General features: G+C 39.3%; 3 protein-coding genes and 2 long non-coding RNA genes across 5 annotated transcripts in view; 2 read left to right on the forward strand and 3 right to left on the reverse strand.

Annotated features, from left to right (window-relative positions):
* Positions 1-3,465: 3,465 nt before the first annotated feature.
* On the reverse strand, positions 3,466-13,572 carry LOC106749208 (general transcription factor 3C polypeptide 1). The gene is made up of 13 exons (XM_014628426.1): positions 13,329-13,572; positions 12,602-12,795; positions 11,351-12,245; positions 10,466-11,174; positions 9,579-10,389; positions 7,707-9,191; positions 6,259-7,276; positions 5,300-5,844; positions 4,868-5,141; positions 4,526-4,757; positions 4,254-4,446; positions 3,980-4,076; positions 3,466-3,850 (listed from the first exon to the last, which is right to left on the reverse strand). Exons 1-13 carry the CDS (start codon positions 13,411-13,413, stop codon positions 3,732-3,734), a joined length of 6,657 nt encoding a protein of 2,218 aa, XP_014483912.1. The 5' UTR covers positions 13,414-13,572; the 3' UTR covers positions 3,466-3,731.
* A 1,975-nt stretch (positions 13,573-15,547) lies between these two features.
* On the reverse strand, positions 15,548-19,038 carry LOC106749212 (ejaculatory bulb-specific protein 3). Its single transcript, XM_014628433.1, has 4 exons — positions 18,940-19,038; positions 16,848-17,022; positions 16,185-16,279; positions 15,548-15,753 (listed from the first exon to the last, which is right to left on the reverse strand). The coding sequence occupies exons 1-4, from the start codon at positions 18,943-18,945 to the stop codon at positions 15,652-15,654; spliced, it is 378 nt and encodes a 125-aa protein (XP_014483919.1). The 5' UTR covers positions 18,946-19,038; the 3' UTR covers positions 15,548-15,651.
* A 5,444-nt stretch (positions 19,039-24,482) lies between these two features.
* On the forward strand, positions 24,483-26,397 carry LOC106749211 (60S ribosomal protein L28). Its single transcript, XM_014628432.1, has 4 exons — positions 24,483-24,560; positions 24,836-24,932; positions 25,028-25,270; positions 26,277-26,397. The coding sequence occupies exons 2-4, from the start codon at positions 24,846-24,848 to the stop codon at positions 26,361-26,363; spliced, it is 417 nt and encodes a 138-aa protein (XP_014483918.1). The 5' UTR covers positions 24,483-24,560; positions 24,836-24,845; the 3' UTR covers positions 26,364-26,397.
* On the reverse strand, positions 26,380-27,515 carry LOC106749214. Its single transcript, XR_001374838.1, has 3 exons — positions 27,450-27,515; positions 26,945-27,006; positions 26,380-26,742 (listed from the first exon to the last, which is right to left on the reverse strand). It is a non-coding gene; the product is annotated as an uncharacterized LOC106749214 (long non-coding RNA).
* Positions 26,934-27,964, forward strand: part of LOC106749213 — a 2,193-nt gene continuing 1,162 nt past the window's right edge. Inside the window, exons 1-4 of the long non-coding RNA XR_001374837.1 lie at positions 26,934-27,022; positions 27,214-27,264; positions 27,457-27,527; positions 27,719-27,769. This is a non-coding gene — a long non-coding RNA (uncharacterized LOC106749213). The remainder of the gene's footprint in view (positions 27,023-27,213; positions 27,265-27,456; positions 27,528-27,718; positions 27,770-27,964) is intronic.

The raw sequence follows: 27,964 nt of genomic DNA on the forward strand, positions 1-27,964 counted from the left end.
CGAGAGCCGCAGGAAAACCGGCGCCGTGCCGGTGACCAAGACGTGCACGGTCACGCCGATGGACCTCAGCTTGGTAATCGCGAGGAATATCAGGTCCTTCATGGCCTTGACAGTGCACGTGTTCTCGTAAAAGTGGTAAGCGATCGGCTGCTCCCAATCGCCGGCCAGGCTGCGCGCTATCATCACCAGAGCCTTCCTCGCGGGCGTCCGTCGCTTCTCCGTGCCGTCGAAACCAACGATTCTGTCGCGTGACAGGTTGTAGAAGAGATGCGGCCGCAGCCGCATCTCGCTCACACAGAGGCAGCAGCGTCTCTCCGTCGCCGGCAACGAATTCATCTTCAGGCGCAACGCATCCAACACGTTGTCGCTTACACCAGCCGGCACGTCCCAGTTGCGGATGTGCGCCCACAACTGGCGCACGGTGGGCAGCAGACACAGCGGCCGGTAGAATCGGTACGCTCCTGGAGCCATGAGGAACAACTTGAGCGCGAACTGCTTGCCCTCGAAGCTCTGCCGCATCGCCCTGCCTCTCTCGCGAGCGTCCACGCACGCGGAGGCCAGCAGGGCGGAATTTCGCGGCAACAGATCCGCGCACGCCGCTTTGAATCTGCTCGCGTTCACGAGATGGTCCTCGTTCTCCGTGCGCGACATCTCTTTCTTCCGCTTCGCGGCCGGGACATCTGCATGTATTTCGGGTCCCTCCATTCGTCTCTTCTCGATCGAGGAGTCGTTCGTCTGCGTCGAAACATGCCAACGTGCTCTCGTCGATGTTCTGCAACACGTGGTGCTGATTAAGTTGTCTCATCTCTATTTACTTCGGGGAGCATTTGCTGTAACGGTTCCTCTTACTTGATTTCACTCTCCGTCGTCGTAAGAACCGGTGTCTTTCCCGGTGTAGTCGACGACGAAAATCCCTCAAACGCGTATCTGTTTAAAAAAAAAAAAAAAAAAAAAACGCATTTCTTGGCGACCGAGAACCATGTGAGACTTTGACTTGACATTGACTTTTGTGAATTCGGACTTACCCATCATTGTAATCATCCTTCACAATTATACAAGATGACGATGTTGGGTCTGTATATATGTCCGTGATAGCACGCGTCTCCATCGCAGAGCAGCTGGAGGTGCTTCTACCAACAGAAATTATCCTCAGTATCAGTTTTATAGGAATTTCTTATAAGCAAGTAAAAATCACGCGAAAGGAAGCGACATCTTTTATTAACAAGTGCATGCTAATTGAGAATGTTACATGTTTCGAACTCACCCATTATTGTTTTCTGACTTCATTTCGATCGATGGGGCCAGAGAGATTGGCATATTTCTGGCGGAGATTGAATATATTATTTAATATTTATAATATTACTAAACACACGTTGAAATCAACAGAAGAAACAAAAAAGATTAAAAATTACCTATCCTCACAGATTTGCTTTATAGATGCTTTCGGAAAAAGTGCTTGTAATGATGAAATTATAGGTGTATCTCTGTTAAGAAATTACGGTTACTTAATTAATGTTCAAACTATCAATAAAATTATATGTACAAAAGAGAGAGAGAGAGCTCACTTTTCATCAGATGCTGATGACTGGGAAATCTCCAACTGGTTTGTCACTCCTGATATATCTCTGATCAAGCTTTGGAGAGAAAGTCATATTTAGTAACTGTTCCAGGAGTTTTATAAGTTGTTTTTGTTCAAAAGAAAGTAAAAAGTTTTAAACAAAAATTGTGAAAACTCACCTATTCCTGCTTTCAGGTTTCAGAAATATAGTGACAAATGAAATTGGTTGTGCTAGTTTTGTATTACTGCCATAAATATATATTATTTAGTCTTTATACATTTATTAATTTTTAAATCTTATAACGTTTTACTCAGGTATTATTTAATTATACAGCAAGTAAATAAACTTAAAAATATTTACTTACTTTCCTGTCGTTATTGGTTTTAAGAATATTGTTGGAACAGCTTCCCTGTTTAAATAAATTCTTCCCTCTATGTTTCGAAACATTTCTACTCGAAAATGTAAATGGCATAGTCGATAGTACCGATTAGCATATTCTGGACCTATCATAACTAAGTCCATTCTATTGCAAGCTTTAATCCATTCCATCCATCTGAACATTATAAAGTACAAATTGAATAGAAATCATATAAAATTTGAGGACATATGTATATATACACAAATATAGTAGTACAAGAACATATTATTGATACTTCAGATAAAAGATTTACATTGTTTATTAATATGTTAATCTTGCATGAAGAAAGCAATCAGACAAATAAATGCGCATACCTTTTCCTTTCTTTAGGAAACTTAAAGAAATGTCGTCTTGCTATTTTAATATTCATCATACAACCTGGTGCAGAGCACCATCGAGTAGATGTTTCACTAACTAGATGCTCACTCATTTTTGGGAAAAATTATACCAACTATAATAAAATAATATATTATTTGTTTCTAAGACTTACAATATAATGAGATATTATAACATATTAAGAGCTTACGAAAAAAAAATATAGTTAACAATCTGACAATTTTTTACAAACTTCTAATATATGACATATAGTCATGTAATGATGCAGAAAAAGTTAGTGTAATATTTATGAATTGTTCACAAATTATTTGCTTATAGATAATATTATGAATGCAAAAATTTTATATTAATTTTATGTTACTGCTTAAATATATGGACACAACCTTTTCTTTATATATAAAGCTTTTTGTAGCAGATAAATATTGAATTGAACATAAAGATTTGCAGTATTCCCATTTATAATTAACATAAACAATAGTACATGAAATAAACCTTTGAGAATTGTTATTTAATACTCACTTATTATATCCTAGAGCAAATTACAACTTTTCATGTATACAGATTCCTGCAAACTTTTATCCTTGTAGGAAACATAAATTCGTACAAAACTTTCGATTCATACAAAACATTGATCCTTCCGAAGAGCATAAACTATTTTCTCTTCAACAGATGGATTTATGTTCGCGCATATTTCTCTTGGGATGCAACTTTTCCAAGATAAACGAGAAACGGTAAAACAATGTGCTCATTTGAACTGCCACAAGACCAAACAGAATTGTGAAAATCCAATACGCATGTCTAATATCAAATGGGCCAATAGTTGATAAAACACGTGACTAACTGTATTTACGTTAATTACGCGGTAAATTTTAAATTGGTCAACTGAAGTATTTGCATTGAAACGTTATTGAATTTTTGCAGATATGCAGAGAAAATTTTTATATAAAAAAAAGCTTCAAGTCTGTTATAAAAAAATGTATTACCAAAATTAAGGGAAAAATTAAGAACAAGAAATATTATAGAAAATACTATATATAAATCTATAATTTTATCATGCTTAAAATTCTCATTTCTTTCTCGACGTATATATTAAAAAATATTCTAGTCTTATATTTTTGTGTTATATAAATTAAGTACAACTTTCTACAGAAGCACATTTTTATTCACACACACGCACGCACGAACGTACGCACGCACGCACACGTTTACATATGTATAGTAGAACAGATATAGAATATTAAGTACGATTATTATTACACAATAAGTTTTATGTATATGAAGCTGTATTTAACATTATATTTCAAATCAGATGATTATATGTACTTATCTATATAAGTTATATATAATATATAATGTAATTACAAATTACTATATATATACACTTCTTAAAAATTATCAATAAATCAAAATCAAATAGTTTACATGAAATCCGTGCTGTGTATTGTTTTACTCAAAAATATACCGAACTTTAATACCGCGTCTATGGCAGGTTCAATTATTAATTCATCTTCGGCAGCCCAAGAAGAGGTATCCGCGTCTGAAAAAAAGAAGAAAGATGTAGTATGAAAGAAAGTACGAGAAACATACCTATTTATGTAATATAATTGAGAGAGATTTCGGTAAAATAGAATAAATTATATCAATGTTAGTAATAATAGTTACGTACTCAGATTGCTGATTTTAAGCACTGATGGCTGGGAGAATAGGGTAACGCGACTTTTCTTCAAAAGTTTGCTCTTTAAGCAGCCCAACTTGATCAGCATCTGCAAAAAAATATTTTTCCATTTAAACATGCTTCCGGTGGTAGTCAATAATGTCAAGAGGAACGTGAGACAGGTTGTGTACTTTTTAATGCGATAACGCAATAAACAATACAAAAGTTCATGCGAAATTGAAAAGTTCAGCATATCTTAATTGTATGTATAATATCGATAACAAACCTCGGCCAATTCGCGCGTATGGAAGGGCTGCAGAGCAGGTATGAATCGATTTTGCACCTTCGCCAGGGTGAGTCCGGGGTGAAGCAAACAGTAACCCAGAACCGCCCCTAGCATCTGGTCCAGTACTTTACGGTTCAAAATGCCGTCAATGCGAATCCACGGTCTTATCACAACTTTTATTTCCTCGGCCGTTCTGCAAAACAGATTTATGTCGTTACTATATATTTTACAGCATCACAAGATTTCTCTTACCACTCCTGTTCGATACGTACAAGTCCGGCTGCTGCGCGGGTTTGTCCTTTTGCGAAAATGAACATGTTCGCTGTCTCTGCGACCTTTTTCTTGTAAGTGTGTCGCATTTCTCGTTGGTTTCGTTATCCTCCTTTTTCTCGTTTCCCAGTTTATTCGGATCATCACCCGCTTTTTCTCCATCTTGATTAACTTTCCTTTCAGCTTTTCCATTGTCCATTGATGATGTCGACGGTGTCGCATGTATCATATCAACTGCAATGTTTATCCGAATGAATAACAATTCCAAGGAAGCATGTATATATACTATTACAATTGGATGCGATTAGCTTCATAATTCAAGAAATTCAAAACGGTTATATTACGTTTTTTATTTGCGTGCTCCTCGCTGTGTTTCGCATCGACATTTGCGTTGGCTGCCTTCCCCTGCGGCATCGTAGCGTACACGCTATCCTTGAAAGGCCCCATAGCCTCTTGTTCCAGTCGATGTATCTTGCACGAGTGAATCAGCCAAGGATCCACATGATGATGGTGAATGTAGCGCGGACTAATCACACCAGAGCGCAAAAATATGCGATTTTTCACTAAAAGTGAAACGATGGCATACAGGTCTGTGCCGTGCTCGTTGAAAAACTTGTCCTGCATGGGAGAGAAGTGATCAGGTTGGTGAAAGATCTCTCAGAAGAATAGGTTGCGTCGTTATACATGACACGAGACAATTCTTACAAATCTGTCCAATTCTACCGGAAAAGGATAAAGAGAAAAAGAAATAATCGGCTCCATGGAGAATGACTTACCATCAAGTCCTGCGGACGCGCGCCGAGTTCCTTCCGCTCCCGGACGAACTTGCACACTGCGTCGACGTGTTTCCAGTCGACCGTTATTTTCGCCTTCTTCGTTATCGTATTGTTCTTGTAATCCGCGTAGGAAATGACACTTTTCGGGAAAATCGCGAACTCGTTCACCTCATCAAGCACTTTGTTTATGGTGTCGATCTTCAACGGTACCAGCTGATTAGAGACCCAGTGACCTTTGAAATTCTCGACTTGGTCACTCGACCTTGCCGCCGACGGTGAGAGCTCCAAGCTGTAGAACATCTTGAAGGCGTTAACTACGAAGTATTCGTGCGCGTGATGGCTGTCGGTCACCTTGAGGTCATTCAACTCAGCTCGCATCCTCAGCATGGCTATTCTAGTGTACTTCCTTTGAATGTCGTTCGTGTACTCGATCTTGCAGTAAGAACTCAGATAATTCGTCTCAAGCGGCATGTTTCCGATGATCTCGCTGACGCGTCGAGGAATCGTAGTCAGGCTCGCGGAGCTGTTCAGTTGGTTCGAGAAAGCTGAAAATTGTAATGACACATTGACATTTTTGTGCTTTGGCACAGTTAAGGTAATTGGTGGTTCGTCAAATCATTTTTTAGGAATCCTTCTAAATTTTTAATGCGTATTGCTGGAAATACTATCTACACGTTTCTATAAAGTTAGAAAACGATTGACCATATGGAAACTGAGATAGTCGTAACTGAAAATTACACTTTTTAAACGCGTTTGTGTCCTACTTTCAACTTCTATTTTTAATTTTTTTTAAATCATATTTAGGTTAAAAAAAAATTAATATGATATTAACGTTGAGACGTTGTACAAGACGTTGTTCAGAATTTTTACCATTTTGAAGATGTTAGCCATAAGAAATCTACAACTTATACAATTACCTTAACATAGAGATTGAATCGGAAAATGCACACGTAACATACCGTCTTCCTTCATTCGTTTCTCTGTTAATCCTTTCATCTGCAAGGACTTGCCAATGATCTTCATCTTCTTCTTGTTCTTCAGATTCTCCTCGTATAAATTGAACTCCTCGAGTTCTTCCACGTCCGACAAGTCCATTGAATCGTCGGAATTCAATCTTGATCTTTTCAAAAATGATTTCTCGCAGTCGGCGGAGTCCTCCTCTGTATCGATGGATCTCTTCCTTGATGAGCATTCGGCACGATCTTTCTCCGGAGACGCCTGAACGTTGGAACAGCCCTTCGAAATGATCTTTTCAATGTCAACGATCTTCAACATCTTCTTCTCCGCTGCAACTTCGTTCTGCCGATTCTTCGCAGATCTTTTCATCCGATTTCTTTCGACGCATTTATTCCCACGACGAATCTTTGAGGCCGGTTCCTCGAGATCGTCGCTCTTGTCGGCTGGTCTCTTCCTCGTTGAGGGGTCTCCCCACTCTGCATTCGTTTCCGCTTCGTCGGCAGATAGGGCGTTTTGAGCGTCGGCGTTTTCGAACTTGAAGCGATAGAGCCTCGTCAGAATGTCCTGGTACCTCTGCGCGACCCTGAAGTGAGTCTCGTCCTTGTCCTGGTACCGGGAGTCCAACATAATGATCTGCTCCGGCATCTCGATGTCGAAGTCGATCTGATTGCGTGGCAGGAGGTCGTGCATGATCATGACTATGCCACTGGAAACCGGCTGGATTTCGATGCCGTTGAAGACGTCTCGCCGGTCCGGGAGGACGACGTTCCTCTGCTCCGTGTAGTACTGCAGCAACTTCATGAAAACGTCGTAGGTACTGCTGAATACATCTTGGGGCCACTTGGTTTGCAGCTTGAACTCGTAATTGGCGCTCAACTTGTACTGCGCGCTGCTCATCGGCACGTAATTGCCGCTTTTTTTAATAGCGGACAGGTGATTCTTCTTCACGGTCACCATTTGATCCGTCCTGATCTTGATCATCGCTTGCCTCAAAAGTGCCTCCGGATAATGCTGGTATATCTTTCAAGGGAAGAACAGCGCTTAATTAAATTGATTAAATATTTCGAACGCATGTTAATGAAAGGCATATAATTGGAAATATATAATCAATCCTTTAATATAAAGATAAATAATTATGAAGTTTTATTTAATTAACCATACATATTTGAAATCATATGTATATATACATATGTACACATTTAAACACTTATATATCTTTTTCTATTATCCGTGCGTCTCTATTAGATCAAGTAATGCATAAAAATAGCATTAATAAGAAAAATCATATTTTTATATTTGTAATATTATGTCTGTGTTTATACTTCAGCTTCGTTTCAAATTAACGTATAATCAAATTAACATTTATGAATTAGACGGTAAAATAAATGTATAGAAACGTAACGTTCGCTTGATAGGTATTAAATTTATGAGTGGCCCTTCTCGCACGTACCTTGAAGAGCTCATACGCCCAGGAACGTTTGCTCTTCGCGCAGCACATGGAGCTGTGTATGACGGAATTGATAGTCGCCGAGTGGATGTCGTTGGCGTTACGCACGTCCTTCCTGAAGCCCTGACTATGGTACGGCTTCGCCGGGTAGATCGTCTTGAAGAAGAAATTGAACTCCTGCGCGGTCTTCGGCATCGCCTTGTGCTTGTTGGGCCTTATCTCCGCAATGTTGTAATAATTCTTCATGATGAAGGCGACGAGCTCCTTGAACACCTCCGTCACCCGCTTCTCGTATTCCGCCGAGCTCGAGCACTCGCTCTTCAGCCTGTCCATGATGCCGTTGTAGCGCTGGTCGATGAACAGGTCCTGCTTGATCTCCTCGACGCCCAAGGCCAGGCTGTTTATCGTGCACTGCTGCCGTTGCATGTACATCAGCCGGCGCTGGCAGGCGCGCGAGGTCTTGTTGTACGACGTGTAGGAGTACTTGTGAAGCACGTCTCTCACCGCCGTGAAGTTGACCACCTGCTTTCGCGGATTGGGCGAAAGGTAGGTCATCGCTACTTTGCACACCAGCAGAATATTGACCTCGTGCGGCTCCCAGTCGGCTCGTAACTTGTGCATCCTCTGCATCGCCCGGTAGTCGTCCTCGTCGTACTTGAGACGCGGCCCTTTGGTCCGCTTGCGCGGCATCACCCGCCGCACGAAGGATTTCTGCTTGCTGGTCTGATGCGACGGCAAGGCCTCGTTCTTGCGGCCGGCCTCGCCCGGCTTACTGAAGTGGTTGTGCACCTGCCGTCGCAGCTCGGCGCCGCTGATAGCGGGCGCTGGCGGCCCGGAGACCTTCTTCAGGCCGACGTACTCCGTGTACTTGACCGGCTTCATTTGAATCTTCGACAGATGCAGGTCCCGCTGACCCGTGCCGGATTTCCCGGACTTCTTCGAGCCCTCGTAGCCCTTCGGAGACTTCTGGTTCGCGGAATAGTTGCTCGTCCAGTTCCAGTTGCGTTTGAGATGCGCGAAGAAAGCGGAGTCGATACCAGCCGCCCCGCGACGGTCCCCGGGAACCACGCCGGTGTCCATGCCCGCGGCTTCCTTCGGATTGCGCGCCACGATCGCCGTTGTCAAGATGCTCTTCTTATCCAGGTCCTCGACTAAGATGTCCTTGCCGTGCACAACCAGTCTACCTCCCAGCGGAGTGTTAACGCAGATAGCCCACATGTCGTGCCAGTACTTTTCAACAGAGTGTAGGCGGTCGAAGAAGTACTTGGTCACCGGGTACTCCTTGTCCTCGATATTGTGGTAGCTCGCCGCCGAGGAGACCGTGTCCATGAGCTCCGTGCGCCGGTTCACGTAGATGAATACCTGATCCTTGTCCTTGAGTCGTTGCGGGCCGAACTGCACCAGACCGATGTAGCCCAACTTGGACATGGTGCCGTGAATGTTGTATATGTACTTCCGCCCGTGCAGAAGAGCGTCTCGGATTTCAGACTGGAAACGATAAGGAATTAACTTTCGATCAGGGCATCTCACGGGGGACGACAGAATTCGAAAATTAACCATTAAAGGTTCGTGGCGTCACTTGAAGAGATAGTAATTGCCGTATTTTCAGTGGCGCATCAAAGGAGCCTCTCATACATTTACTATTTATCGAGCAAAATTTCTTTCCTATACATTTATCTCTTTCTATAACCAAGTAATAAATGTGAATTTGAAATGAAGCTAATATATATATATGTGCAATATTATAAATACGAAAATATTATTTTTTCTTTTTATTTTATTAATGGTATATTCATGCATCAGCTGATCTAATAGAGATGCACAGATAATAGAAAGAAGCATATAAGTGTTTAAATAAAAAAGTCTCAGACTCACCGGGAGATTCTTGACGAGGTAATGCCTCCTGATCGGATGGTTCAAGTAATGCTCCAACTCCGGTATCACATACTTGATGTTATGCACCTTAACAAAGATCGAGAGTGGCAGACCCATAAGAACGTCGCACATTAGCGCCCAACCCTCGGGCCAACCGCCATGTTTAGGCAACGGTGGGACGAACATCTTCCATCCCACTTCGGTGGTGTAAATGGTGCTGAACTCCTGAGCAAGATCGTCGTCGATTTCGTAGTCGTTGGCCCGCAGGATCTCGATCTGCTCTTGCTGAGACACCGCCGGCACGCCGACGTGATCGTAGACCAGGTAGAAGAACAAGATGTGCATCGTCTTCATCTTGACAAACTTCGGGCAGAGGCCGTAGCGTTTGCCGGCTGTTGGATCGTACTCGTAGTTCACAGTAATAACCGACGACTTGCTGAGCTCCTGCGATCGCTCCTTGGACCCCGCTTTCCTCGACATCCTCGACTTCTGGGACCCCATCAGGCAAAACTTCAACTTCGCCTGTTCGACGGCCGACTTGATCACGGTGTGATCGGTATCAATGTTCGGGTCGCAGATGAAGGTCAGGTTCTTCTCGCGGCCGTTAGCGCTCAGAGTCAGCTTGATGTTCTTCACCAGGTTATCCTTGGCGAGCTTCTGCAACAGCCTGATGAGAGACTTCTTGTCGATCTTCACATCGTAACCCTCCTTGTCCTCCTCTTCGCAGATCATCTTCATGAGTTTCGTCATGTCGTCGATCACTTGGTGCTCCTTTACCGCTTCGATGATCATGTTGGCTCGGCGTAGCAATCTGAACACGAGGCAATTTTTATGCCAATTAAAAAAAGAAATATATATATATATATATATTTCAAATATATACAAACCTATACGTAATATTGGACATATTCTTCTTTTCTCTGTTCCGCACGACATCCATAAAACTGTATACTTCATTAACTCCACTCTCGGTGCGAACAGGCTTCTGCATTGTCAGATTCGTCTTGATACTATTGTACAACGACGTGGCCATGGCATTATTGGCGATTCGTTGCATGGATACAGACCCCCCCTCCTTTGCGACGATTTTGGAATTCATCTGCAGCATCGAGGATTTCGACGTTGTGCACTTGTATCTTGACTGAGCTTTCGTCAATCGATACCTGTGAAGAATTCTATTGACGACATAGAACTTTCTCTTTAATTCTGCGATGTCTGTCACACAATATTCTTGTGCATCTTTATCGGTAATCAACGCGTCATCATCGGTCGGACTGTTGTGGCCGTCCGAGTGGGATTTCTGAACATCTTCCTGCCTCGTATCGGCATCTTCGTCGTTCGGTTGGGAATTCGCTTCTTGTTGGTTCTTTTCGTTCTCGTTGGTCATTGTTTTCGTCAGCTCTTTGATCTTGCGCATTTCCTTGTTGAACTGCTTACTCATCGTGCTGTTCTTCTCGAATTTCTTTGACACGTATTTCGTGAGCCTCTGCCGGCCAATGTCGTTCATATACAGCGCGACAATGCCCACCCTCTGCAAGTTCTTCAGAATTGTCCTGGAGTGTAACTTGTTGAGGCCCATCTTCTTTCCGAGAAGAACTGGATAAATCAAGAAAAATCAAGTCACTGTTTTTCACTTAATCTGCGTTACTTTTAATTCTTACATAAATCCGCAAATCCCGAGACATATCGTGTTGCAAATAAAATCTCCGGCAGCCCGAGAGATTGTAAAATAATTTACTTACGTCGTACAAATCTAGGATAAGTTCGCTAACCTTGAGATATGCCTTCCGATTCGCACGCTTCGACAATACCGTTCGCTTGTTTCAGATATGGGACTAAGTACTTGTGATCGGAGACATCTAGCACGATAACATTATCTTCAACGTCGTCCTTCTCCTCCTTGCCCCACAAGTCATCGATATTGGTGTCCGGATACAACACTTGCACCACCCTGATCTTCTTCTCCTTTGAGGGATCCTGCTTCTGCCGCCACTCGCTGGGCTCCGCATTGGGGTACAAAGTTCTGTACGGCACGCAGATGTCCGTCTTGACGATCTTTTGAAAGAAGGAAGTCCTAAACAGCTTCTTGATCGAATTCTCGATCCCGAGCTTCTTCTTAATCTCATCGTACTCGGCGACGCCGTTCTTCTTCGACCGTAGGATCTCAAGCACCTGTTCCGCTAAATAAGTCACCTTTGGTTTTCTCTCCACGTAGAAGCGCGGCAGGTGCAGCAGGCTACCGTTGCCGCAGTGGCCGGCGCTCTTCTGATGATGAACTTGCTTAGTGATCAGTTTGTGGCTGAGCAGGAATTTCCGGTGATAGAATAAGCTCTTCGGCGCCTCATTGAGCGCGGCCAAACTAAGCTTCCCTTGAGTCACCTCGCCGTGATAGCGAGATCTGCCTACTCTCTCCAGGAAACAATAGCTCATGAGGGTCAGCTCCAACGTCGGACTCACACTGGAATCCATCAAGGCTCTTGTCCTGGCCGACTGAGACGCCACGATCACCAGACTTAATCCGTATTTCTCCGTCACTTCGTCTAGACTCGCATTCTTAATGCTATCTTTGATGTTCTTCCTTGTGTAATATGTCGAACAGGAGCCTTTCACACCAGCCTTGGGATCTTCAATCATGCAATGCGGATAGATGTCCGGCGGAACGTTTGGCTGAAAATAAAAATACAAGTGTAAGAAGAAATTCTTTCGAGAATTTGATAAGAATTGTCCGAGCTAAACGTAAGTCATTGAATTTATCGGAACCATTTATTTTATCAGGCGGTTAGAAGTATCGAGTGACATAAGTATGCCAGAAACAAAATATAACTTGTTTTTCTTCTTTTTTTGTTACTAAAGAATAACATTAATGATACATTAAGTTCTATATCAACCAAACTGATGTAAAGAGACATACAGTTTAAGCTATATCGCGTATGGTGCAGATAGTACAATTTTAAGAAAATAGTTCCTTAAGAATAAATTATGTATATGCAAATATTAATGATATATTTGTGTAACATACTTACTGGTTCAAGTATAATGCCAAGATCAGGATGCACATACTCATAACGGTCAAATATAACAAGTTCCCCCCTCGGTGTTTCTAATTCATAAAACAAAAATTCTTTCAATTTTTTGCATATCAACCATACTTGGTCCATGAAAAGCTTGGAGAGTGGCAATGGATCGTGAAATCTGTTCGCCAACCGTATCCATAATGCTAAAAAAAGGAACACACGATATATGAAACAAAGAACTCCTTTACTGAGATAGCTTGAAATTTAAAATTTCGTGCATTTTATACTTATGTATCTTAACAAAAGGCTAGCCTTCTTTAAACTTTATATAAATATTAATATATTTTCTCATAGAGCAGAAGCGCGGTGTAGCAGACAGCGCACTAGTTTTGTGACGCTAGAGGTCTTGCGGGTTTCGATCCCCAGCAGAACCGAAAACATTTCTATACGTCTCTTCTGGATGGTCTGGCAAGCCACCAGAGAGAGTATATTTGTCCAAAGCACTTCTTGCAAAATATGCCGTTTGAAGCGTTAAAACTGTGAAGGTCCCATATGCCTGTGTATAATCAGCGTACGCAACACAGGCATATGTGTGAGAAGAAAAACAGGCCCACAAGAGGCCTATTATAAAAAGATGTTTTCCCATAAACAACAGCTTTGCTTTTGTCAACAAAACGCTTCATGTTAAGACGATTAACTTTTCTAATGCAAAAATGATTAAGTATTATTACGTTACCTTGTAAAGTAATACCGTCTAATCCTTCTAAGGCAACCTCGTCCACGATCGATTCGACTAAATTAAACGACGGATAAAAGGCCATGCTTGATCATCCGTATAAACACTGGACATTGGTAGAAATAACAATCCGCATGATTTTATTAAAATTTGCAGTATTATAAAAAAGACATTGTCAATACGAAAAGCGTAAGTGCACACGCGTGCGTTTCCCATGCAGCTTCCGCAACCCGAACACGGTGAGATGCGGCGTACAACTAGTCAATTGACTCGCCGCTTCGCGTAAAAGCTAATCGCAGATGGCGTTAGTGTTCATTTTCGTAATGAAATTTACTGAGGTTTCGCGAAATCGTTATGTGGCGGAGCCACGTGTTCGCGTTTCAATGCAGGTCGCGCACCTTCGATCGTCGCATTTCCAATGCATGTAATGCGAACATAATCAAGTTACACCATAATTACATTAGGTCTGTTCGTTTTCGCTGCACTGCTGAACTAATGCAATAAGATGAAGTGAGAAAACATATGCTATACATATAGTTACTATACTATACATAGTTTTTCTTTATATACGTAAAATATCCATCCATCAAGAACACACCGTGAATCAACTCGACGCTTCTGATTAGTCATACGCTCTTTCTAGGGATCTTTCAATCGACAAATCATATTTCACCTAATTTTGTGTTTGTCACAAAAGTATCACCTCAATCAATCAATCAGATTCCGTCACATTTAATTCCCACGCAGCTTATTTGCATCCGCGTTGCTTCGAACTTTTGAGAGAGCGACACTGTCGTTCAATGTTAGAACTTCAATGTGTCACTTCTCGTCGATAAGAGTGGGTAACACGATAAAAACTGATCAATAGTGGGTAAGTTAAATTTCTTGAAGTCGGTAAGTTACCAGGGTCGATAAGTTTCCGAGAATCGGTAAGTTACCAGAGTTGATAAATTCTCGGGTGTCGATAAATTTCCGGAGAGCGGTAAGTTACCAGAGTCGATATGCTTCCTGGGATTGGTACGTTTCCCGGGGCCGGTATGTATCTTTATTGAACATCGCAGAGGCAGAGTGAGGTAAACTTTAAACAAATTGTTACTTTTTACTACCTGATGTTTTATTTGATTTAACATTCATGTAACGTCAGTTCATTTGCAGTATAGCTGAAATTATACAAATAGTATGTACTTGATATAAATACAGGAGAATATTTCTGTGAAATGTTTACTACACACTGTAATCTCACTAAAGGTGATTTTGACTTAACATTACATTACGTAAATTGCAAGCGCATTTGAATGAAATATTATCTTTTTTAGAACATATTAAACTTCTTTGTAATAATGAAAATGATATGATACATGGTATTATAAATTCAGCTGAATTACATTTTATGAAGAAACGTCAAATGTAAAATAAACTTGAAAGAAGTTAATATCTTAAAACAACTTCCTTTTACTACCTACTTGTGTTTTTTCCAATTGTCAACATTGTTTTATTTACTCATAACATTGTCATCAAGAATTGATACAACTAACTAAGCAGCAGACTAGCAGAGACTAAGGTAGAAGATATTATTGAAAATGATCCACTTCTCTCTGGATTACCTTCTAATGTTAGGATAGAGGAGCTCACATCACAGATTGCTGTTGCATAAGGGCAAGCTATAACTTTATTCCAAAATCATAGAGAATTGCCAAAACTTGCAGTAGTGTTAATGTTTGAGATGTTTATAATAATTTATCATTTATATATTGGTCCATTTGAATTGATCAATCGTCCTATTATAATTTTGCTTTCATTCGTAGTTTCTACCACGTGACAAGACAGTTCTTGATCTTGAGAAGGCTATTTTGCGAAAGTTATCGTGTGTATTTTGAAGAGAAAACATCAGGAAGAAAGTAAGTTGGAAACTCATCTGGGAGAAATGTTATGTTTGTTTCGAACATATTTATTGACCGGAGCGAGAAATTATCGCGAATAATCGATGAACAATTATGTTGTAATTATATAATTTTTTAATTAAATTGAGTAATTTTTTAATTACGATTGATTCTTCTTGTACTCTGATTAATTATTATTTATATTTAATCTACAATAGAAGGTATACATTTACGAAATCTTTTATCCTGGCAAGGTAAGGTTGAGGAGATAAATTTTAATTCCGCCGAATTTCTTAATTTCATCGAATTTCTCTCTCGCGAAAAGATAGAAGAAGCATATGAAAAATTGTATGTTATACACTGACGGGTTTATTTAACTCAAACTTTGTAGAAAACACAGATTTCTCGACGTTCTAACATAATGAGATAAGGATGTAAATTATTCACACTTTTAATCCTTGCTTTTGCGCCTCTTCCTCGTACTTGATAGAATATTCACCAGTGGGATCGTATTTCTTCTTAAGTTCCTCCCAGATTTCTGGTTTCTAAAACGAAATGAAAGACCGGTTGAGCAGTCATCTCTCTATAACTATGAAACTCACTTCTTTAAGAGACTATAAAGATTTTCATTCTTCAAGTTTTCTTATCTCTTTTCGTCCTGAATCGCTTCATAGCAAAAAACATGATAAAAGGAAACTGCTGAAATTTTATCGAAAGTATTCGCGCGATAACGACCGTATAAAATATCATGTCATAAGTCATAATGATCGTGATGGAATAAAGGCGAAATTTTGTACTCTAAGGTCTGTAGTTTGAAACGCCGAATCCAGCCCGTATCTCTGTGTGAAAGTCAAACTAGTTTCGCGGCATTTAAACTGGCTCGACGTATTCCCCGAACGTTCCCTCCTCCTACCAACATCAACTCATTACGCGTTCGCGCGTTTAATTAGACTGGTGAAAAGTGACAGGAGTATACCTTGTTGACTAGAAACCGGATGACCTTCTCGCTGCCCCTTCTTTGTTTCTCGCTACACTTGCTACACTCGTTCTTCAACGCATCCGGAAGGTGCTCTGGAATACAGAAAATTATAATTACCAAAAAATTCAGATCAGGGACGTGATCTCCGCACGCGAAATACAGCGAACTTCATATGAGAAATGCGCCCCGAAATTGTTGCATCAGTTGCACAAGCGGTGCAAAATCATAAAGAACTATGGTACGTTTGAATGATATAACATTCGTTGATTCTTTTTTTCTTCCTCAGCCGAGACATCGACTTGCTATTGGAATTTGTCACCGTTAAAATTAGTTCGCAGTTTGTACCGTCATTAACGAAATGACCTTACATCGTGCATCCTTCGACAGGATGAAACGAGGTGGCTATTAATGGTCAAGGCTGATTTCGTGCACGTTGGAAAGCGGGCGGGAAAGATTGTCATTACCATCTCATTTTGTCGTGCAGGTTTAACCACATTATAACGTCGCGCGCAAGACGCGCGGATTCGTATTATATCTTCATCATTATATAGTATTACAAGAAGTTTGCTCTGTTAAAGTAACAATATGAAAACGACGTTAATAGCCTGAGAGGACCGCAACGGCAGGTAATGATTAGTAAAATGTCGAAGGAGAGCTCACCTTTGAGCTCCTTGCCATCGGGCGTGCAGCTTCCTTTATCCAGCAAACAGTTCACATAGTTCTTGAGCAGACGGTCGCTCGCCAAAATCGAGTCTATGTCGACATTGTCGTACTTGGTCGTGTACTTATCTTCTGCCAAGGCGCAGGCAACCACGAGGAGCAACAGAGCGACGACCTGCATCGAGAGTCAGAGAATCTTTTTAATTACAAAGAAATACATGCAAAAGTCTATCGCAATGTCCCAGAACATTTGGTACGCATCGCACGCAGGCTGACATCTTACTAAATATAGTAATCACTAAAAATGTTCGATGATACGTATCGTATCTGAATATTCGTGCATCATGCCTATTGATTATTCGAGGAAACAACAAAAAAATATTTCAAATATTATTCAAATATAGTGGCATGCATGCATAACGTAAAACATCAAATTACATATGAAGAAAGAATCAAGACAACACAACGTCTAAAATCAGGATATAAGACGTCTTTGAGATATCTTATATTTCAGTTTTAGACATTGCATTGTTTGGAAAGCAACATGTGCAATATTATTATTTCGTCAAATAATCGATAGTTATGATATACGAATATACGATATGCATGTGATTAAACATTTCTAGTGGCCTTAGAGTTTCTAGTCAAAAGATGTCAATGCCGATGTGTTAAATTCGAAGCGAGGGGACTTCTCACGTCCTACCTTCCACTCACCAAAGACTGCGGCTAAATAGTTGCGCCAATATATAACGGGTTAATACCGTAGACTTAGTTAGGACGTTAATTAAGACGTTAATTAGCATAAAAAAACCTGCTGTGTGGCATGCGATACCGACTATACTTTAGTGAAAGGTGAAGCACGTAAAACAGCGAGCGAAATGATATCCGAAATGAGCTCGTCTGAAGATATTTAACCCCTTCGATGACGAAGATAAAATCGCGTCAATGGACTTCCGCCACTCACTCATGAATTCGAAGCCTTAAAAGTACACGCTAATAATAGTATGGGATATATAATTTAATTAATTAATTAACACTTTAATATGATTTCATTGACACAATGAAACGAGTCAAATGTAATATGAGCTACTTCGTCGGGCAAAGTGAAAGAAACGAAGAAACTGGTTGTCCTATGACATGAGGAAAGGAGAATTACACCGCGACTTTGTCAACAACTTCGTCAGCGCTATTGCGCAATCGCTTGCATTACGCACGAGTAATACTTCCTAACGCCTTTCACTCTCATGAGGAAATTTCACCTGGCGTCAACCAGAGAGAATCGACGCGCAAGCCGTTCTCAATTCAAAGAGCTCGCACGCCGGTGATAGTGCGACGAAATCGTGCGCGCACATTCAGCACCGGATCAACGCTGGATTTTTCTGACGATGTACGAGTACAATAAACGTTAAATGGCTATAGGAGATCTTTAAAGGATCTCCAAAGGTCGTTAACGACGCGAAACAACCCCGAGATGCACCGAAGGACTCGCGCTGCATTATTCATTTTCAGTCTCTCTGGATCGGATTTTTTAGTCGAACAGAAGGGATAGCAATTGATGTTTGCGCGCGCGATAGAGAGAGAGAGAATGTAGATAAAATATTCGAAGATTCAGATTATAGAAAAAAGACAAAATTCTTGAAATTCAAGTAAGAAGCGAGACACACACGCGTACGATGCATACGTACAGGTATAAAAACCGTTCCTGATATCCGTCTCGTTTTTTCGCAATTCACACGTCCAGCTCATACAACACTTCCCTTCCACTAACACCGTTAATATTTTCGCAAAGATTGACCGGATAGAATTATGTTGACGATTAAGCATGCACCGAAAAGAGTTATTTCTCAAGAATGCACGCGGAAGAAAAATCACAAAAAGGAACAAATATGAAAAGGAGGACGCGCACGAAAGACAAAGACGTTTGATTATGGTAATAAAAAAAAGAAAACAAAAGACAGAGAGAGAGAGAGAGATAAAGGAAGGATTGCGAGGAATAATACGAAGAAAAAATGCGAAGGATGAAAAGAGAGAATATGTAGAAAAAGGATAAAAAGGAGGCAGGAAATAAAGGTGAGCGGAGAAGTGTGCTTACCTTCATATTCGAGCGGAGTTAAGCTACTGATGCTGGCAACGACGCCGATCATCTGTTTTATACTCAGCCCCCGATTGCTCGGGTCGCCGAATTCGCCGAATCATTCTTACTGCGTCTCGCGCTACCTCATTGGCTTCGTGTCCTTGCAATTCCGCTAAAAAGATGAATAGCATCAGCACCGCGTGGATCTTAGAAGTCACTTCACGTGATAGCGAATCACTCGCCTCGTCGTGCAAATATTATCGGCCCACGGAAGTGTTTTTCTAAATCGGCTTAGGTTGGATGTACAATAGATGTAGTAAATTTTTGACTCTTTGCTGCAAGTAATAAATTATAACTGTAACTAAATTGTAATTTCTAACCAAAAAGACTTCCGGCAACGTACTACTAAATATCGAAGTCCCTAAAATTTAAATCCCAAGATTTATTACGACTTTTGGCAGCACGTCAAACGCGCCTTTTATCAGATATTACGTTATATTTTATTATTTAAAGCAAAAAGCTTACTACACCTCTTGTAAATCCGGACTTAGCGGACTGTCTCGCGGTTTCTATAAGCAATTGCTCGATAGGTCGCGATTTTTCGATTCGAACCGATTTGCAGCTGAAAAAATTAGAAAGAAATGACTTGTATGTCACCCTCAGTGTGTGATCTCTCTCTCTCTCTCTCTCTCTCTCGCTCGCTCACTCTCGTCTCTCTTACGTAGCCTTTCGATTCGAAGAATTTATTCGTCGGAGGAATCACAAAATGGCGAATTGACGCATTCGTTATTGCGAGAGTCCAGCACACGTGCAACATTAGAGAGCGAAAGAGAGAGGAGAGAGAGCGAGAGAGAAAGAACGTCGGCGCTTTTGCCGAGTGTATACTCGTTAGCGGAATTCAGCGAGAATTGCAAAAATAATATTTGACCAGTGTTAAGTCAACGGGCATAGTTTGTACCTCGTTAACTTCGCCGCTGGTCACGGAAATTACTGCTTCCGTTTCAGTAGCCGCGCGAAAGCAGACGACTCGCGAAAAAATCAGACTGAGCGAGTTAGCACGTTACGCAAGTTGCATAAGACCTGTACAATGTCCCCCGCGTCAGATCGACGGGTCCTCTCTAAACTTCGCGTTGACCGAATCAATTCGCGACGGGATGCAACCCAATTGCGTAACATTCCGATGAAATTCCGTATTTAACAGGAATTTGCATGACGAAAGCGAGAAAAGGAAAGGAAATGGACTCGAAATAATATCAACTTAAAAACAAATATGTTCATTTGAGACTTTCCCTTGTTAAAAATGCATATCACTTCTCTCGCACGCCACCGCATAATTCGCTTCAATCGCTAAATAATAATTTACGTGTAATAATGAAAAATTATTGCATGTGTTATTTCACTCGTTGTTATAAAAACGGCTATTAGCCGAGCTAATTAACAACGAAGAAAGTTACCGGCAAAATATATAATCCTGCAAGTTTTACGCGGTTTATTAATTTTCTTTTTACCCTCAAAATGCGCGCGGCCTGTTTGTCCCGCAGGATTTTATGACTCATAAGAAATTTATGTGACCGGGAGTATATAATGGGACGTAGAACATTGTATTATTATATCGAAAGACCGATCGTGCTGTTATGGACGTCTCGCGTGTAATCCTTATTTTATAAATGCAATATCGATAGCCGCCAGCGAGATATTTTCTTTGTCCCGCTTAGAATTAACGTCATTAATAAATTTGCTGCATCGGGAATGATTAACAGCATTTCGCAGCACGAGCTTGCGCGTTATTTCGCGAATAATAATCGCGGGGATGAGTGCCGTACGAGTGCAATGCGAAAAGTACGGCGTAAAATTTGCAATTCTATCAACAATAACAATGCGCCAAATGACTACCTAAATATTATAACCATACTTAATTCCTTTATTATTTTTCAAACAGAGCTATCGCTCTTACGTACAATGTAATCTGTTTAAAATGTGAAATTTCTACACATTCATTTATTAATCGTAAACTTTTGCGTGTTCGAAAGATAAATTACAATATGGCTTGCTATAATACGGCCAAACTATCCTGCATTTTGCTGGCTATACGTATGTCCGATTATCCCAATTGTCGATTATTATTCGGCGCTAATCAAATCAATGTATAATGAATATTCAGAAGCAGTTCCGTGCAAAGATAGAATATTCTAATTAACTCTGAAAACGCGGAAGAACGCTGGGTGTGTATCTGTGTGATAGATGAATTTATCTAAAACAGACGCTTGTAATATTATGTAGCGATTTTTTCTGCAAACGGCATAAAAGGTCAAAATGGTTCCGCCGCGTTTTTCATCCATGTCGATATATATTATGTTAATACGTGCGAAAACGATTTTTTTCCAAGATGATGTAAGCAAAATGTGCGCGCACATTTCTATTAGTTTGCTTAAAATCATTAAAAGACAAATTGCCAAGGATAATGTTCGTTTCTTTCCGGTGAGCGTGATTTATTCGGCAAAGCGAATATAAAGAACTGTTGAAGCGACGATGTGTGTGAAAAACATGGATTCTTTGGTAATTCGAGGAACAAATACACGTGTTTACGCATGCTGTTTAATCATAAAGTATTCATCCATTGCGCATTTACCATTAATCACCGTTAATATATTAACTGTCGAGTTACTTGGAATATTTTATGCAAAATCCAAACGTAACCCGAAAGCACCGCAGCCGTGCGTCGTCTCGATTTTGCTTTGGATTTATTATAACTTCGCGAACAAAGATGTCTGTCCGAACCCTTCCACGGAGTGTGCCTTGGGTCATTCCTGCAAAAATTCAATTCGATCCAGCTCGCGTTCTTTTATTATGTCCAGACGTCGCAAAATACGACTTGAAGAGGACGCAAACTTTTTCTTCTCCGGAGTAATGTACAGTATGCTCGTTCTCTCTCTTTTTTGCTTTCTCTCTCTGACTCTCTTTTCTCTAACGCAAGACCACGAATACTGAGACGACAGAGATCAAATATTAATTCAATGATTCTAACGAGATCTCGATGGTTCTCGAATTTTATAAACGAAACCTCCAGATGTTTCGATACAATTTTGAAAAGATCACTCTTATCTACAATCTGTTTCATATATGTGATTCTGAGATTCAAAAAATCCCAAGTCATCCCAGCATGAAAAAAAAACTTCACATCTTGTGTCCGCGACATCGTATGTATGCTTTTCCTCACTGTCTCTTCTTCTATCTTTTCCCCGATGCGTGTTTACACGAAGGAGAAAGCTGGCCTTGTATATCTCGAAGAAACCTTTAAGTGCCAGACACATGTCTACATGTACTTGTCGCTTTGCGAAGATAAAAATCATATCCAGTGCACCTAATATTTGGTCCGAATGCCTCGTGTAAATTGGTCTATCGCATGGATGTGCGGAGGTTCGAAAGTCATTGCCACTCATTAGTTTATCCCTGATCGGTTTTAATCGAATTCCTCAAACGGCAAAGTATCAGCAACTCTCTTTTATTATTCAGTTGCTTAAAGACTAATAATAACGGTAACGTTAAAAATTACAGTTGTTGAACAAACATGTTGTTTGTAACTTATTTATTCCTCATGTCCTTGTACATATTTATACGTTTGCGGAGCGTAAGAAAAAAAGTCGCCGCACGCTTGCGCGAATAACATTTCTACACCACTCACGTCAGGTTTTGCGGATCCTTTTCTCCGTCACGCATATAAATACTTCGATATCGAATATATTATCATACAAACACATTTGATGAATCGAAAAAGTCCGTATTTTATCCAACCGATAAAATTGTGGCCTTTACTGTGTGAACGACAAACGCACTGCGATAATAAGCGAAACGTGCGCTAAATGAATAGAGAAACAACAAAGGCAGGAGGTAAAGATCTGAAATTGTAAAAATGATGAAAGAAAACACTGGATGCGCAAATGATCGGAAATTCGCAAATGTTTCGCTTCCGTATTGTGTGAAGAATCGGACCGCGCCAGGATGATCAAAAACGCTTTTATTATCCGATCCGATGCCGAAATTCTGTAAACTGAAAAAATTATGAGATTCCTATAAATATTTGACGCGCTAACTGAAAGCGGCCGAAGACCGAATTTCCACGTAAGCTATCATGACACCATATTATTTGTCGGCGATCGTCCATATGCGGACGCATAAGTGAATTGCGCTCCCGTTACGTGTGCGCGCCATATATCCGCTCGAGCGTGGACGTTATCGTCACGATTACGCATATTCAAATAAGCAATCAACACTATTGAGGCGTCGGGGCAAAGGTTGTTATCCAGACTTACTCGAGAGAGAGAGGTATCAAGAACGTACGGAAAAGTCATCGCGTATCGTGCCCCTTAAGAGCTAGAAACGTAAAACTGTAGACTGAGCGAAGAGAAGAGGAAAGAAGATGAATAAATAAAAGAACATTTTTCGCAGAAGCTCTCGAATTCTGAAACTTCGCGAAAGATGCAAGAGAGAATAAGCGAAAAACGGAACTCGGAAAACTTACGTATTTAATCCGATAAATTTCAACTTCGCTCTTATTCTCCTCCTAACGGCTGTGCAATACTTAAACGATTTTTGCAGTTCGCGTTACCTTTATCCCGCACGATGCGCGACATGCTCGTGCAATACGAATTTCCGGAAGCGCATTCCCCATGAACGCTACGGTGACCGTAAAGACATTTAATATCCAGGCCAACATTATCCTAGAAATTACTTGGCGACTGCTTGACGCAAATCAGCCGCGCAATTTCGTCCTCGGTTAAAACTCGCCACTGAATCTCGACAAATGCTAACGCTATGCTAATACCGTTCGTGGTATTGTGAAGAGCTTGTGCTATCAGCCCCACGAATAGCATTAAGCCCGTATCAGATTACGGATTGAGATTGAATTGAAATTTGACCAATCAGCGCAAAATTCACTAAATTTCACTAGACTTGAATTTAGTTAATTTTGTACTGATTAGCCACATTTAATCTCAATCTCAATCCGTACTGGAAATTCGTATTGCACGAGCATGTCGCGCATCGTGCGGGATAAAATAGTGTTTGCGTAATAGTAATGTTGCGTAAAGCGCTAATAGATTGTCTCTCCGAACGCATCCTCTATAGTTAGTGATACTTCTGTTTACCATATTGAAATCCCTACTGTGATTGTCATATGGCTATATATACTCCGAAGTATGCTATCTTTCACTGTACACGGCACACAGAACTTCTTAAACCAGCGGCACAATGCTTGTTTTCATGCTGGATTGCTCACTGGATAGAAATTCTGCGTCCTCATTGGTGTATTACCATCCAATTTTCGAAAGGCACCAATCAGAACGCAGTATTTCTATCCAGCAAGCGATCCAGCACGAAAACAAGCATCGCATGCCGCTGACTTTACTCTGAAATTAAACAGCACCGGATTTTCGCCGGATTCGGATAGTATTATTTTCACGGAATCAATTAGCGCTATTACACTTCTGGACAATTTTGTCCGGACCAATGAAATTCAAGTTTAAAATCTTCGATGTGTTCGTTTAACTTCTGTAAGGTGGCGCATAGTTTCAGTCTGAGCCAGAACGAAGACCATATTGAAAATTCTTTCTCATCGTTTCTCTTCCGTTTGCACGTGGTTGGTATGTACAATTTTGTCTTTATTATGCGATTTTTTCTTATAATACCCCTCTGACTTGAGGTATTTTTTTTGCGATAGTAATGTATTTCCAATAATTTGCTATTGTTATAATATAGAAATTTTTGTGGGTTATTATTTTCCTTTCTCCTTTTTTCATAATCATGAACACGACCAGAAGTCTTATGCAGTTTAGTTTTGTACATAACGTTTATGTGAATAAGAAAATAATTGTAATAATAGTTAGAAATAATAGTGTAATAATTATAATTGTTATAGAAAAACCAAGATGCCGTCGCATTTAAATTGGATGATAATTCGTAACAACAATGCCTTCTTGCTCAAGAAGCGCAACATTAATAAGCCGTTCTCTACGGTTCGTAGTTTCCTATATTTTACAGACCTTGAAATATTATTACATACAGTTGCTTTAATAAATATGCAATAACAAATGAAATTAAAAACATTTAGGAATCTAACAACTTGACAAATCTGAGTAGTTATCGTTATTCTGGGTTGATCCATCGTAAAAGTGTAGGTGTTATTGACACACCTGACAAAAAGGGATTCACTGTTGTATACAAGAAAGCTAAAGCAGTTAATAAACCTGCTAAAGCTACTGTAAAGAGCACAATGAAAGCTGGAGCTCGTCGTTCTCTTCATAAGTTGAAGACTTTGCTTACAGCAAACAAATACCGTGTAGACCTTACTAAGGTATGTGAATCATAGATTGCTGATTAAGATACCTTAAATCAATCTTGATTTAACAGTAAAGCTACAATTTCATGTAGCAAAGAAAAACTAGTATTTTATCCCTGTTCTACTGATTTACCCTAGCAAAGATAAGCTCAAAGTTTAACATTGTCCAACTAACAATGAAGTAATGCAATAATTTAAAAAAAAATTTGGTATATTCTCTTAGTATCAAAAGTATTTCTCTATAAAATTTAAGAACTTAATGTTCTTATTTATTTAAGACTCCTTAATGCCTGCTTCGACTGTCTTTCTTTAATGATGTTAGAAGCCAGGAAAATCATACCAACTTATGTGACAGTACATGTGGAAATAAAAGAATATATGCACAAAATAACACCCATGATTGATTCAATACACTTGTAGAAAAGGTTGGATGCTTTAATCTGAACAATTAATAAATAGCCGTAAAATTTACAGAAATTATGAGAAAAGATAGGTTAAAAATAAATTGCATGTTACACTAATTTACAGCTATTTATTAATTGTTCCAGTTAAAGGAAAGTGTCTGGACATTTTTACGAATGTGCTGAATCGATTACGAGTGTTATTTTGTGCATATATTCTTTTATTTCCACATATGTCGCCATATAAATTGACATGATTTTCCTCGCTTCTGACGTCATTAGAAAAGGACAGCCATAGCGAATATCCAGGAGCTTTAAGTGTTCAATAAGTGGTGTAATATGGTCTGATATTTTTTTTACTTTAATTAACTCAAATATACATAAAAACAACATGCCATAGAGAAAGAGAACACCCAGCTCAACCTAAAGGTTGAGCCCGTATCCCCAATGTGTTAAACAGAAAGCTGGAACTGAAGATAAGCTCCATGAAAAAAGAGGTGAACAGCGACATTGTTTCAATGCTATTTCACACTATAGAATGAGGATAAAGTGTTAGAATTTCTTTATTGCATAAAATTGCCATTTAACGTTACAGCATGGTATATTCCATTGTTTTCCAGGCTGCACTGCGACGAGCTAGCGCTGTGCTACGTTCCCAGAAACCTCTGCCTGCTAAGAAGACACGAACAGCTAAAAAGGCTGACTAATTTGTATACTTTAATAAATATGTTTTGACGTAATTCTTTATGTACGACATGTTCTGTGAGGTAAATGAGTATTAATTCACATTTTTTGAAATTTGTTATTTTAATATATTTTGACATTCTATTGAGGATGAACTATGCTGTGCTCTTTTACTTCACGAATGTGTCTGGAGTTTTATTTTTTTTTATCTATCCATGTATAATAAATTGTATAAATGTGTATTTTTAAGTAATCATTCAGCTAATTTTTTTTGTAATGGGTAAGCAATATACTTCACTTATATATTATGATGTATTTTACATAGTTTGTATACACATATATATGATTTTTTTCAGATTTGCAGTACAAGAATCAATAGCATCTCGTGTAATCATTACTGACCTGCAAGAGGTAATCGTTAGGTAAATTTTACTTGTACCTTCTTGTTTATTATATGACAAAACTATTAGAAATGATGATGATTTTCCACCAAAATCTATGAATGCTATGATTTATACAGTATTTGCTAACTGATCGTCTTTTACGTTAATTTGAAATATAATTAGAAAAATGATTTATAATTAAATAGAAGATTTTACTTTACTCTTTAGATTATCTGTGGTGTTTCTCATCATCTGCAGTGGCTTTCTATTCTCTGTGAAAATCCTAAAATTATAAGAAGGTATGTATATATATTTCCTTTCCTGTAATATTCTTTATTTATACTTTAAAAGATAATATGATATTATAATTACAAAATCTATAAGAATTACGATTTTTAATTTGCAACTATTTTCTAAATAAAACAACATTGCATGTATAAATGATATTGTTTATTTAAAAAAATTGCAGAATTCGCCATTTCTTTTTTAGATCTGTTAAATTCCTCCAACTTCTATTTCGATGACAAAAATGGTTCTACAGGTAATTTTTAATTACTGGACAGATCTTTACTGCGTAATACATTAACATTTGAATATGATGAAACATTTCACCAAGATCTATGAATGCTATGATTTATAAAGTATTTGCTAACTGATCGTCTTTTACGTTAATTTGAAATATAATTAGAAAAATGATTTATAATTAAATAGAAGATTTTACTTTACTCTTTAGATTATCTGTGGTGTTTCTCATCATCTGCAGTGGCTTTCTATTCTCTGTGAAAATCCTAAAATTATAAGAAGGTATGTATATATATTTCCTTTCCTGTAATATTCTTTATTTATACTTTAAAAGATAATATGATATTATAATTACAAAATCTATAAGAATTACGATTTTTAATTTGCAACTATTTTCTAAATAAAACAACATTGCATGTATAAATGATATTGTTTATTTAAAAAAATTGCAGAATTCGCCATTTCTTTTTTAGATCTGTTAAATTCCTCCAACTTCTATTTCGATGACAAAAATGGTTCTACAGGTAATTTTTAATTACTGGACAGATCTTTACTGCGTAATACATTAACATTTGAATATGATGAAACATTCCACCAAGATCTATGAATGCTATGATTTATACGGTATTTGCTAACTGATTATCATTCACATTGACTTAAAATGTAAGCAAAAAAAATAATCTTAATTAAAAAGATTCTATTTTTCTATCTAGATTAGA

Source organism: Dinoponera quadriceps, unplaced genomic scaffold (genome assembly GCF_001313825.1).
Source record: "Dinoponera quadriceps isolate SergipeBrazil2010 unplaced genomic scaffold, ASM131382v1 scaffold2952, whole genome shotgun sequence".
NCBI classification, from domain to species: Eukaryota; Metazoa; Arthropoda; class Insecta; order Hymenoptera; family Formicidae; genus Dinoponera; species Dinoponera quadriceps.

Coding starts and splice junctions, on each gene's coding strand:
- LOC106749208 (XM_014628426.1), bottom strand. CDS start 13,413: ATGGCCTTTTATCCGTCGTTTAATTTAGTCGAATCGATCGTGGACGAG. Junction 11,175..11,350: donor ATCGGAAGGCATATCTCAAG/GTTAGCGAACTT, acceptor TGATTTATCCAG/TTCTTCTCGGAAAGAAGATG. Junction 4,077..4,253: donor ATACGCGCGAATTGGCCGAG/GTTTGTTATCGA, acceptor ATTTTTTTGCAG/ATGCTGATCAAGTTGGGCTG.
- LOC106749212 (XM_014628433.1), bottom strand. Junction 16,280..16,847: donor CGATGGCAAGGAGCTCAAAG/GTGAGCTCTCCT, acceptor TCTGTATTCCAG/AGCACCTTCCGGATGCGTTG. Junction 15,754..16,184: donor TCCGGTTTCTAGTCAACAAG/GTATACTCCTGT, acceptor ATTTCGTTTTAG/AAACCAGAAATCTGGGAGGA.
- LOC106749211 (XM_014628432.1), top strand. CDS start 24,846: ATGCCGTCGCATTTAAATTGGATGATAATTCGTAACAACAATGCCTTC. Junction 24,933..25,027: donor TTAATAAGCCGTTCTCTACG/GTTCGTAGTTTC, acceptor AAAAACATTTAG/GAATCTAACAACTTGACAAA. Junction 25,271..26,276: donor ACCGTGTAGACCTTACTAAG/GTATGTGAATCA, acceptor ATTGTTTTCCAG/GCTGCACTGCGACGAGCTAG.